This window comes from Ammospiza caudacuta, chromosome 25 (assembly GCF_027887145.1).
Source record: "Ammospiza caudacuta isolate bAmmCau1 chromosome 25, bAmmCau1.pri, whole genome shotgun sequence".
Lineage (NCBI taxonomy): Eukaryota > Metazoa > Chordata > Aves > Passeriformes > Passerellidae > Ammospiza > Ammospiza caudacuta.
In genome coordinates this window covers 4395964-4409031 of record NC_080617.1, presented here as the reverse complement: position 1 = coordinate 4409031, position 13068 = coordinate 4395964, and the positions used below count along the sequence as shown (strand labels likewise).

General features: G+C 45.6%; 1 protein-coding gene across 1 annotated transcript in view; it reads right to left on the bottom strand.

The window, feature by feature from the left end:
- GRIK3 (glutamate ionotropic receptor kainate type subunit 3) overlaps positions 1–13068 on the bottom strand; it is a 126029-nt gene that overhangs the window by 52365 nt on the left and 60596 nt on the right. The window contains exon 2 of the mRNA XM_058819929.1: positions 141–317. Coding sequence (XP_058675912.1) covers positions 141–317 — 177 coding nt within the window. The remainder of the gene's footprint in view (positions 1–140; positions 318–13068) is intronic.

The window sequence follows — 13068 nt, the reverse complement described above, 5'->3', positions numbered from 1 at the left end:
TGGAAGGTCAGCTCCAGCCGGAGCTCTCATCCAGATAACTGGTGAGAGCAGAACAGAACAAGCTGCTGGTCTGGAAACCAGACCTTTCTTCTGCTGAATAAATGGCCACAAAGCTGCTCAGAAGTTTGCTCTGCTCTTACCTTTCTTAGTTGCTTCAAAGCTGTCGTGGAAGTGTATCCTCTGGATGTCATAGGTGAGGGTTGTGTTGGGCAGCAAAGTTCTGTTCCGGTTAATGATGTTGGCGGAGAATCTGAAGGCTTGTTCCTCAGCACTCATCACCTGCGTGTTGGGGCCATCTGCGTACTCAAAGATTCCTCCTGCAAGACAAAAAATTCCACCTTTGAGCCACAGCTTGTTTCAGAAATTCATGCAGCGAGGATGAGAAAACTCCTGGAATGTTTGCAGGTGGAGCAGGGCTTGCTTGAGGACCTGTCCTGCACTGAAATGAAGATATGAAAACTCAGTTTTTTTCTTATATCCTGGTCTATGAGAATGTTCAGGCTGGCAGCTTTGTGGGGCAGTAAGAGGTTGTTTAAAGTCTTGGAATATTTTTATGAGCTAGATAAGTGGCTTGCCATAAAACTTTAGGACCAGACCATGGGAAGTGCTCTGACGAGTTAGTGGGTACAAAACTAGCACTGCCCTCCTCTTGAAATCCTCCTGCCTCAACACATGCTGAAGTTTATCAGTTCAGGTTGACTTTGTTTACATAGACATTTGTCTCTGGAAACCATTTTATGCCATGTTTGGGGGGCCTTTGGTGCAGTGGGATCTGGGACTGGGAGTCAGCCTTGTAGGAGATGCCTCACACAAGCTGTTGATGAAGGCTTTCAACCCTTATCACTTATTTTTCATCTGGTCCTTGCATGGGAGACAGGCAGGGCAGTGCTGCTGCTGGCAATTTTCAGTGCCATTTTCAATCCCCTTCCCCTTTTTTATTGTTCCTCGTGTTTAGCCCTCCAAGTTTTTAATTCAGACCAGCAGAGACTTCTGGATTTGCCTACCCTACAGCTCCTCTGCTCAGTAATGCACATCTCAGATGCAGCTTTCCTGTGTTCAAAAGTTGTTAATGCCATTACACCTCCCCAAGGGCAACAAGCTCATGTCACAACATGGCTGGGTTTCTTGGCTCTGTGTCTGTGAGTCTTGTCCTCAGTTCCCACTGACAGCCACTCTAATTGGAGTGACTTGGTGCAGGCACGGGTTATGTAATGAAGTGTCCTTGTCTCTGAGATGCAGGAACCACCCTGAGCCCCTCACAGAACCACAGAATGACACAAACCTTGCTCGTATTTTATTCAAAAGCAAACCAAAATAATTAATGAATGAGCGAAATAAGCAAGTACAATTGGTAACAGATGGTCTCAGGGTTCATTAGCAGAAGGAAAAACTTTCCTCTTCAATTTAAGATAGTCCTCAAATGTTTTCTTGTAGACAACAGATGTCTGCTCAGCCCTGCTGGCTTTCAGGCAATGCCATGAATCCTCCTCCAGCAGCCTGAGCACATTTTCTATAGTTTTGTGGCAGTTTGGTGCTGGCCAGGAGTTCCAGTTTGGCCAGAGCCATGGCCAAGTGTCCTCCTGGAAATGTGATCAGAGCCATGGACTGGGTGAAGCACAGGAGTGATGGTTGGAGATGTTCTCAGCAAAGAAACAGAAGGATTTGCAAAACCCCTCTGACTTTCTGCTCCCCTTGATCGTGACAAGTCCCTTTCCTCCTCTTCCTCTGCAGTCTTTGTGCATCCTGTCCCCAGTTGTGAAGTGAGTGTGGGAATTAATTTACATTCATAGACATAAAATAAGTTTGAGCTGTTTCCTGCATGTCTCTGCTACAAAAAAACACTGAGCTCAGTGCTAATTTTGGTAATAGGCAGAAGAATAAAGAAAAAAGAGGTTGAATGCTCATTCTGGAGTGTCATTTCAGTCTCACGTGATTTTCAGCCAGTCATTCATGGGCAGGTTTTCAATACAGAGTCTGAGCAGCGTAGGCAGGAGTGTAACAGAATTGTCCACGTGCCTCATTCTCACTGGATTGTGCCAAAAGATTTGGGTTTTGACTGGTGCAAAGAAAATTATTCATCCACATCAAAGATTGCATATGCTGGCAGCTCAACTTAACTTTCTTAGGACAGAAGAAAGTTCATCTACAATATTAAATCATACACAATAAACAAAACTGAAGTGAGTGTGAGATTCACCCCATCTCTCTGTTCAAAGCTTCACTGTCCAGGCTGTTTAGCCAGTTTTTTTTTTTTTTTTTGTTTTCTACCATTGTCCTGAAGTGATAACTGGTAAATGTTACATTGATTATCCACTAGCTGGCATTAGCCTTTCTCCCAGCCCAGCACTTTCAAAGTTGCTTTGGAGCATGTCTTATTATGAGATAATACAGAAGGGCTGGGAATGTGGATTATTGGTGTTTGATCCTAAATAAATTCCTGTTCCAGACATCCAGCTGGATATAATAGGCTTTTTGGCAGGAAAGAATTTTCTGTGCAGCCACCCAGCACCTTGAGCTCAGGACCAGGCAATGACAGAGCTGACAGGCAGCAGGGTTGTATTTCTGTATTTCCCACTGCTGGGAGCACACCAGGAATACTCTGGGACATTGGGAATCTCCCTGAGGTGCTGAGGGCAGCCATGGCATGCCCAGTTTGGTGCTGTCTCAGAAACTGGTGAGACTGGGAGAAACTGATGGGGCTGGGAGTACTCTGGGAATACTCTTGTGTCACTGTGATATTTTCTGAAAAATCCCTTTGCCAGGATTTTTCTCTTGGAAGCCTCAGCTTCTCCCTGTTTTGTTGCTTTGGAATGTGATTTGGAGATTGCTTATCTAAACATGTGAATTGTTTTTACTTAATGACCAATCACCGTCTAGCTGTGTCAGGACTCTAGAAAGAGTCACAGGTTTTTATTATTCATTCTTGTTAAACCTTCTGATCTATCCTTTTCTCTATTATTTAGTATACTTTTAGTATAGCATTCTTTTAATGCAATATATATAATAAAATAATAAATCAACCTTCTGAGAACATAGAGTCAAATTCATCTCTTCGCTCATCCTAGAAACCTCACCAAAACTGCACTCTGGGAATACTGGGAATACTCTGGGACACTGGGAATCTTCCTGAGGTGCTGAGGGCAGCCAGGGCATGCCCAGCCTGGTGTTTGCTCAGAAAATGGGGAGACTGGGAGCCCCTGATGTCAGATCTGTGCCTGGCACACCCCTGTGGATCCCCACATCCCTCTTGGCTGCGCGCCGCTCCTTCAGAGACGTTCACTCCCATCATTATTTAAAGAGCCTAATAACTGGCTTGAAACAGCTGATTAATGCATAATCTTCATCATGATTACACAGCATAACTGGCATTAATTTGCAAAGCCAGCTAATTATGAAAATAATTGTTGCAGTTCTTCCATTTGAGCAAAATGGAGACGCTCGGCTCGTGGCGTTGAGAGCACGAGGGGTGTGACATCAGCTGGCTGATGGCCAGGCTGGGAGACCCCAGGGGACCCTGAAAGCCTCAGCAGGAGAGATGAAGGAGCAGGGCTGGACAGCTGTGGGCAGCTCAAGCTGATCCCACAGGGGCCTTGGGCAGAAACCTCAAGCAGCTTCCCTCTCAGAGATGAGAGTCAATGGGTGTGAAAAGCTCACAACAAAAGTTTTCTCTTTTATACACCTCATACCCACAAATCCCACCCAAGAGAGTTAAACTGGAGCTCCTTTAGTGCTGCTGTCCCTCTCTAAACCTATTTTGGAAGCTAGATCCCATGTCTTGGAGATCACTGGATGTTGTGTGGTGCTCCTGGCCTTTCCCACTCTTTCCTGTCTGTGCAGGTCTCAGCTCCTCATTCCTTCTTTCTTCCCATCCTGTGGCTTGGCAGAGAGATAAAAGATGGCTGTGACAAGGTCAGTCATACTTTGTGACATCCTCCTGAGGTTCATGAGAGGATTTGCTGCCTGATTTATGCGTGTTGCTCCTTGACCAGTCAATAGAGCCCGAGGACTCCCCACTGCAGCACCAGGTGCTGTTCAACACGCACTGAAGTTTATCAATTCAGGTTGACTTTGTCTGCATAGCTGTTTTTCTCTGGAAACCTTTTTATGCCATCTTTGGTGCAGTGGGATCTGGGACTGGGAGCCAGCCTTGTAGGAGATGCCTCACACAAGCTGCTGATGAAAGCTTTCAACCCTTATCACTTATTTAACATATTTTTTGATGAAGCAATCCATTATTATATCTGACTTCTTGGATTTTAAAATCAGTCCCAGGCAGGTTAAATAATTATTCAGTTGTCTTTTACTCTTAAAGCAGACTAATTGCTCCCTGGAGAATGTCAGCCAGCGTATGGGAAAACACACTAATTACAATCAGCTTCGTGTCTGACTGCTTTATGTTATTTTATTTGATGACCTCGACGTCACCGCTAAGGTGAGGAGTTTTCAAAATCTGAAATGAGATCCCAGAGGAAATGCCTGAAACTCCCTTAGGGTTTAGACCAGAGCAGCAGAACCTGAGCCTCTCTTCAGGGTAAAACTGGATCCCACAGAACACCTAAAATCCCATTGATGGCAATCAGAACATGCCCAGCTCTGTCTGCATCCACAAAACTGCCCTGCATCCTTCTGTCCCCAGGGATGGTGCTGGAAATCCTTGGGAATGGTTCCAGGAATGAGCCAGAAAGAGACCTGGACAATGTGCTGGGAACCCTCCTCCAGTGCCCCAGTGATCCCGGGACACGGCTGCATGGGCTCAGTGCCAGTGCAGTTATTTTTAGCTTTGTCAAGAGCTAAGTCAAGAAAGTCAAAGTATTTTAGGTTTTTATTTCTCCCCTCTTTTGCTTTTTACCAAAACAAACAGCTTTCATTCTCAGAAAGAAAATTCCAGCAGCCCCCAGCGTGCGGTGTGATCTCTTATCTTCTACTCCTTATAAATCACGGAGTTATTTCGCTTTGAAGAACAACTATTTCTGATAACACTTTTCTCTCCCCCGCTGACAGTGTTGTTCACACATTTAGACAGCTCTGACAGCCTCTTTCCATGTGACATCCAGGAAGAAATACCTGGTTTGAGGCAGCTCTTACCAAGGATGGAGCTGGCGGAGCTCCTCAGGGACACGGGAGCTCCCCTTCCCTCTCACAGCCCTTCCATGCCCTGAGCTGTGTTTTTGTGGTTTTTTTTTTTCTCTGAGGTTATAAAATGTTTTTGCTGTTGCCTTCTGAGGTATGGGATTTGCCCTCTTCTGAGGACAAATCACTCTATTTTGGGGACAGTATTAGCAAATGGGCCAATGAAGACAGGTACACAGAAGTTAGTGTGTATTAAATTTCCCTGAGGCAGAGAGTGGAGAATCTATGCAGAGTCTTCCTCACACAGCTGCCACCCTGGGAAGGCTTAGAGAACCTGACACTGCTGCTTGGCTGAGAAATCCAGTGGGGAGAACCTCACTGTCATGGTCCAGGTCCCCTGAGAGCTGCTGTTTATACAGCTGCATTATATAGAAAATGAGATAAAAATGAAAGAAAGTTCCCTGGAGCACCAGGTTGTGCCTGGGAATGGAGCTTCAGCTCCCAGAGCCTGCCCATGGTGGGGGACTGTGGCAGTCTCAGGTGCAATAATAAGGATGCAGAGAGAGCAGGGAAATCCAGAGGGCAATAAACATCAGCAAAACAAAAAGGGAAAGCTGTTGGGGAAGATGAAATGGGAAAGCCTTATAAATATGATTGCCTGGCAAAAGATTGTGAGAATATGGAAACTCTAAGTGAGATTGAAATGAAAGCAAGCTTTGAGATCCCTCAGTTACTGAACAACTGGAAAACAATGGCATGGCCAGCTGAAGGTGATCCCCTTTGGATCAAACAATCCCCTCTGCTTGCAGACAGGCCCAAGGCTCAGAGCAGACCCTGCCAGCTTGGCAGAAGGGGCCAAAGAGGAGTTTTTAGGGTTTAAAATGTAACCCAGTGTGGGAATGTAATGATTCTTATAGGCTGTATGGAAATGCTGTAGGATTTGTATCTTGGACTGGATTGGTTAGTGAGAATGAGAATATTCAGCACAGAAGAAGATTTATGGTAATTGTAACGGGAACCTCTCTCTCCTACCTTTTTTACTCCCTTATGCTCTCACCCTCTCACCCTCTCTCCCCTCTCTTCTCTCAGCCTGCTCTGAGCTGTGGCTGGCAGATCCCAGCAGGGTCCTGCACCCAGGCCCTTTGCAATAAACCACAAGTTCCAATCCCTGGCTTCAGAGATCTCTTGTCTCTGTCCATCCTGACCATCCTACCCCTGACACTCCTACAGAAAGCAACGACAGATTTATTCACAAGAAATCTCTCCTTGCACCTTCCCCCGAGGAGCTGCTGCAGTGAAAAGCTGCAGGACTGTGCTCCAAGGAGTTGCTGCAGTGAAATGCTCCAGGAGGTGCCCCAAGGATCTGGTCCTGTGCTCAGCCCAGCCCAGAGCAGAGCCCCCAGGTCTGGTGTTGATGCCACCTGGTCCCCAAACAGAAACAACCCCACTCCTATAAACTGATGAGTGAGGAAAGCAGCGCCAGGAGCTCTGGGGGCTCCCACCCCTCCAAACCCTTATTACTCCTGGGCAGCCCTTGCTGGCAGAGAGGTGCAGTGGATCCCTGCCCCAGCCCTCCACAGGCTCCCATCCAGCCCTGTGTGTCAGAGGCAGCATCCTGGGATGTGCCCTGCAGCAGGACCACAGAGCTGCTCCACGCCAAGGCAGTGAGCGCAACTTGTGAACTGATTGAGACAAACCTTCTGGGAAGGAGCTGAAAATAATTCCCGTGTTCTGTCAGTGGGTTCTGGGTTTTGACAGAGCGGCAGGATCCGAGTCCCTGTCCCCTTCAACTGCTGCTGATCATGCACTGGCCCTGTCACTTCAGCGTGGCACTGCTTAATGTGATGCAGCACAGCCACGGATCCAAAGCAATTTCAGGCTTCATCAACGCGCATCACGCAAGAGAGCCCCGGCTCGGGGCTGAGCTGGCCCTGCCCACGGGAGCTCCTCGCTCTGGATGCTGATTGCTAAAAACCCAGGAGCAGGAGCTGCCTGGAATGTGGGGAGGGATTAACCTCGGAGCCGGTGTGTCTGCATCGCTGGCGCTCACACGCTGCCTGCCTTCGCTCTGCGTCTCTTTTGTGTGAATTTAAAAGGCACCAGCCTGTCCCTGAGCTGCTCCCACCCTGGCAGCTTCCCTGACTCTCAGGTCCAAGGCATTTCCACCTGCTTTTGCTGATGACCCCAGATTCATGGGGCCATTGGAGCCCATGATGTACCTGCCCACCCAGGAGCTTTCCCTGTGCCCACGGTGCCCTACAGAGAAATGGAGCCAAGCAGGGGCTGAAGACAGGACCCTGGGCTTGGGTCTGGGTGTTCCTGAGCTCCCCAGCACACCTGGCTGGATTTGCTGCTGGATATCCTTGGGAAGAGGCAGGACATGGAGCTTGAATCCCCCATTGTTGGGGAAGATGAAACAGGAAAGCCTTATAAATATGATTGCCTGGCAAAAGATTGTGAGAATATGGAAACTCTAAGTGAGATTGAAATGAAAGCAAGCTTTGAGATCCCTCAGTTACTGAACAACTGGAAAACAATGGCATGGCCAGCTGAAGGTGATCCCCTTTGGATCAAACAATCCCCTCTGCTTGCAGACAGGCCCAAGGCTCAGAGCAGACCCTGCCAGCTTGGCAGAAGGGGCCAAAGAGGAGTTTTTAGGGTTTAAAATGTAGCCCAGTGTGGTCATGTAATGATTCTTATAGGCTGTATGGAAATGCTGTAGGATTTGTGTCTTGTATTGGATTGGTTAGTGAGAATGAGAATATTCAGCACAGAAGAAGATTTATTGTGTTGTAATGGGAATCTTGCTCTCTTACCCCTTTTACTCTCTCCCCCTCTCACCCTCTCTCCCCCTCTCCTCTCTCAGCCTGCTCTGAGCTGTGGCTGGCAGCTCCCAGCAGGGCCCTGCACCCAGGCCCTTTGCAATAAACCACAAGTTCCCAGCCCTGGCTGCAGAGATCTCTGCTCTCTGTCCATTCCCACTGTCCTACCCCTGACACTCCTACACCGCCTGAGCTCAGAGGAGAGACAGGCACAGTGGGTTGGGCAGGACACCCCCAGTGTCCAGGAACTTGCTGTCCCCCAATGTGACCAGGAGTGTTTCTATTTCAGCTGCTGTGACCCTGCATGATGCAGCCAAACCTGAGTGGGAGCAGTCCTGCTGTCACGTCCCTGCCCCAGCCCCACACTCTGGTCCCACCGGGGGTGTCCCTGGGACCCCAGGGTGGCTGGTGCAGGAGCTGATGGACAGAGATGCATTCCCAGTGCCTCTGGTTCCACCACACGGTGCAGCAGGAGGCAGAGCCAGGTACTTGCTAAGTAATGCCAAGGAAATGAATTCAACCAGAAAATCAGACGCACAAAGTGTGAGTGTGTCCCATGAGGAGGGATTTCCCACCTGCCAGGACAGAAATCCCATCACAGCAGGCTGAGCCATTCCCAGGAGACGGTGTCTCCTTCTTTTCTCATTTTTGTATTGAATATGCAAAATCCTATTTCATTTGCTCTGAATTAGGCACTTCATGTCACAGGGGGTGACATTCTTCTATGTATAAGCTGCTTAACAGATGAGCAGTCAAGTGGCAAAGCAATACATTATTAATGCTTCTGGTTAAATTAACTGATTAAAACCACTGGAGCTAAAATGTATGTATCAGCACTTTACTCTCACTAAATGAGGAATTAATGGAACATGGCAGGTTGTGTTTTTAATGAACAGCAGATAGGGAAGGTCTGGAAAGGTTTGTCACTGCTCCTGGGGGTGACCTGTTGCATCCTCAGCTGGATGCTGGCACTGCTCATCCCCACGGGCTGGGTTGTCACCCTGATTTTTGGAGATTTTCTAAGCCTTCTGGTGTTTACATTCTTGTAATGAACTTTCTCACACACTTTCTGTAAATAACTCATTGTTTTTCATTCTTTTATGGAGGAGAAGAAATTTCACAGACTGTTGGTTTGTCAAGTGTCATTGGAGAGGTGGCACTGTCACCCTCCAATCCACTGTCACTTTTGGAAACCTATAAATGTTGGAGTAGAAAATAAACTTCCCTTTTTTCACCTTGAGAACAGCAGTGTGTGCACACTGTGGTTTTTTTTGTCCTATAGTGACACCGGGACATGGCCAGCACAGAACAAAACAGGCTGTGGTGTTACCCTGATATTTTCTGAAAAAATCCCTTCACCAGGATTTCTTCTCCTGGGAAGTTGATAAACATCAGAGAAAAATGTAAATAATAATTATCTGATCCTCTTCTCCTGTGTTTGCTGCTTTAGAATGTGGTCTAGAAGTCGTTTACCACCAGATGTATCTTTGATTGGTTCCATATTAATTATTTTTACTTAATGACCGACCAATCAAACCCAGCTGTAAGTGACTCTCTGAGGAGTCACAAGTTTTTATTATTCATTCTTTTCTAACCTTTGGATATATCCTTTCTCTTTCTTTAGTATAGTTTTAGTATATTATTTCTTTTAACATATTATGATATGATATTATATGATTGATATGATGTGATATGATTGATATTATATGATATGATGTAATGTGATATAATGTAATGTAATATAAAATAATATATTAGTAGGTAATAGAATACAATATAATGTAATATAACATTATGTAATATAATATTATATGGTATTGTATAATACAATATGATATAATGTAATGTAATGTAATGTAATCATTAAGGAATCTGTTGCTAACTTAATTTATTTCTGCTGTAGCAGCATGGAAGGCTTTTGATCTGAGATTATGAATAGAATAGAATAGAATAGAATAGAATAGAATAATACAATATAATGTAATACAATATAATATAATATTATGTAATATAATATGATATTATATGTATTATATAATACAATATAGTATGATGTATATTATACAATATGATATGATGTAATGTAATGCAATATAATATCATATCAATCATAATATAATAAATCATCCTTCTAAGAATACAGAGCCAGCTTCATCCCTTCCCTCATCCTCAAACCCCACACTGAGGGTGCTGGGTGCTGTTTCTGAGGGTCCCCTCACAGACACCACACTGCGCCTCCTAGAAACAAATTCTCCTTGCAAACCCTCCTTGTTTGGCCTAATTGGCAGCGTTTCCTGTGCCTTGCTCTGAACAAGCTGTTCTGGTGTTGCACGTTTGACATCTGAGCGTTCGCGTTCGCTGCGGCGTCACCCCGGCCAAGGGAGCGGATCAAAGCGCTAATCTCAGATCAAAAGCCTTCCGTGCTGCTACAGCAGAAATAAATTAAGTTAGCAACAGATTCCTTAATGATATTTAAATTTCTAATTTGCATAACACATGATTAAAATGAAATGGGCTTGCTTGCCTTTTTTTTTTTTTTTTTTTTAAGCGGCTCAATTAATTGAAAAAAAAAAAAGAAAAGAAAAGCTGCATCATAATCTCAGAGGAACAGATTTCCTATCAAGATAAAGGCGAGGAAAATGCCACGAATCTTTTAATTTACACAATATTCAGCTCACAGGAAATGCAAATCTCCCAAAGTAGCAGTGGGGTTGCAGCTTCAGAACTCCCCTAGGGACTGATGTCCCAGTGACACCACGTCCCATCATTGCCCTCCTGGCTGGGAAAGGCTCCCACGGGCTCTGAGTGGTTTATTTCTCTGCAAAATTATTTCTCTGGCAGCTTTGGGCTCCTTGTGCTTGTTTTGTTCCCACTATGGGACACCTCACCAGGTATCTGGGCTCCCTGGCATTATTTACCTGCTCAGATTTGTGAATGAGCTGCCCAGAATTCAACCATGGTGTCAATTCCAGCCTCCACTCTCTGCCACCCCACTGCCAGCTGGACTGGACTGTGCCTCCGGTCCCCCCCATGCCCAACCCTCTCCTCCCATTTCTTAATTTTCAAAACCTCACTGGAACAGCCTAAACTCAGCAGATGTGTCCTGGCAATCACTGAGGCTGGATAAATCAGGCACACTCAAATGTCACTTTTATGGCTGTGCTTTGAGCTGAGAGCATGTGTTACCCTGCAATATATGGGGGGAAAAAAGGGGTTGAAAGCTTCAAATTATTGTAGATGTGTAATCCAGGGTTGAGGTGGCATGGCTGGGAGTATTTTCTGTGGGGTTTTCTTGCCCTGTGGAGGGATCTGGGGTGTCCATTGAGGTGAGATACAGAGCAGTGAGTGAGGCCACACTGAAACACAAATCCCACCTTGTGCAGGGCTTCTAATAAAGCCTGCAGGGTGATAAAATACTCTGGATTTCTCTTTATTGTGTGCTGGCCCCATGTCCCCCTGCACACACTCCCCAGTTTGGGGAGCAGAGACTCCTCTGAGCAAGTGACATTCTTCCAATTCATCCCAGTGCAAACTGGGTCCCAATGGTTCATTTATGAAAATTCACTGTAAACTGAATGCAGGGTGCTGGAAACCAAACCCTCGTCTTTTGGGAAAAAAATTGTCTTCCCAGGTAAATTGGATTTTGCAAATCTTTGAGCTCTGCACTGGGAGACCCCATTGGCTGCACACAGACCTGCCAAGCTGAATTAAAATGCCAATTATTGCATGTTAATTAAATTTTTCTCCAATATTCATTGCTAAGACGCAGCTAATAAATGTTAATACCCAACTGGTATGTAGCATATATTAGGCACAAGAAACCTGCATTAAATCCTGTTTTCCATTCACAGTGTAGCCAAACACCAACAGTCAACTTGTTTCTCACTCTTGCATTGATGCTTCCAAAAATTGGGGCCTTGACTGAGACAAGGCATTGAATGGCAAATGCAGTTCTACAAATATTATGACACATTGTTTGTCATCTGCCCTAAATATTTAACAGTTCCATTTTGCAAGATTTTTTTGCCACATGCTGAGTATTTGCTCCTGATAGAAGCTAAATTTGACTGATGGAATGGATTCCATTCAGGAGCTGACAGCCCCAAAACCTTGTGAGGATCTTTGCTGTTGGCATCTTCTGTTTAAAAGAAAGCAGAGAAGGGGGGAAAAGAAAACCCCACAGAGTGCTCTGGGAAAATTGTTCCTGCTTAATCCCATCTCCTCTCCTCAGAAAATCCTTCTTGTGGGAAGAGATCAAAGGTCTGTAATAGATTTCAACAGGTCTCCAGGATGTGTGGGATGCAGTGTGGAGCTCTGCAGGATTGACCTGCCCCTGCTGCTGGTGCTTGGGGCAGCCAAAGGTGTAATTGGGAGATTCAGAGACTGATTTTGCCTTTTCCTCTTCCTATTTTAATGTTTTAGTGTTGTTCAGCAGAGGGAAAAAACAGATTTTGTCAGGATGTGGCACTTGATGGGTACAGGAGGTGGGGGCAGCACAGGGGCCCACACTGGGACCTGTGAGAATAAAAGCTCACAATTTTATACAAATTCCTTCCCAATCTGTCTTGACTGAAATCTTTTATGGTGGGAAAGGTCTCCCTGGGGAGGGCATTTTTGAAACCTACAATCTTCAATATATTTTATGAATGGCTATTTTCCCTCTCTTTGTTTTAACCATTTCTTAATTTTCAATTCTGAATGCCCAGGCTAATTACAGCTGAAAGATTTGCTGGCTTAAAAGCAGCACTTTATTCCAGGGACTGAAAGAAAAAAAAAAGGGAATGACAAAAGGATCTGCTGTGAAAAATGCTTTCATTATTTTTCTGTCATCTGTACTCTTGGTTTACAAACAGCCACACACAGACCAGGGGATGTGAGGGGACGTGCTGGACCTGCCTGGCAGCAGGGCTGCAAAGGGATTCCGCATCCCCTAAATGATCAAAACTGTTGGGGAAGATGAAACAGGAAAGCCTTATAAATATGATTGCCTGGCAAAAGATTCTGAGAATATGGAAATATAAGGGAGATTGAAATGAAAGCAAGCTTTGAGATCCCTCAGTTACTGAACAACAGGGAAACAATGGCATGGCCAGCTGAAGGTGATCCCCTTTGGATCAAACAATCCCCTCTGCCTGCAGACAGGCCCAAGGCTCAGAGCAGACCCTGCCAGCTTGGC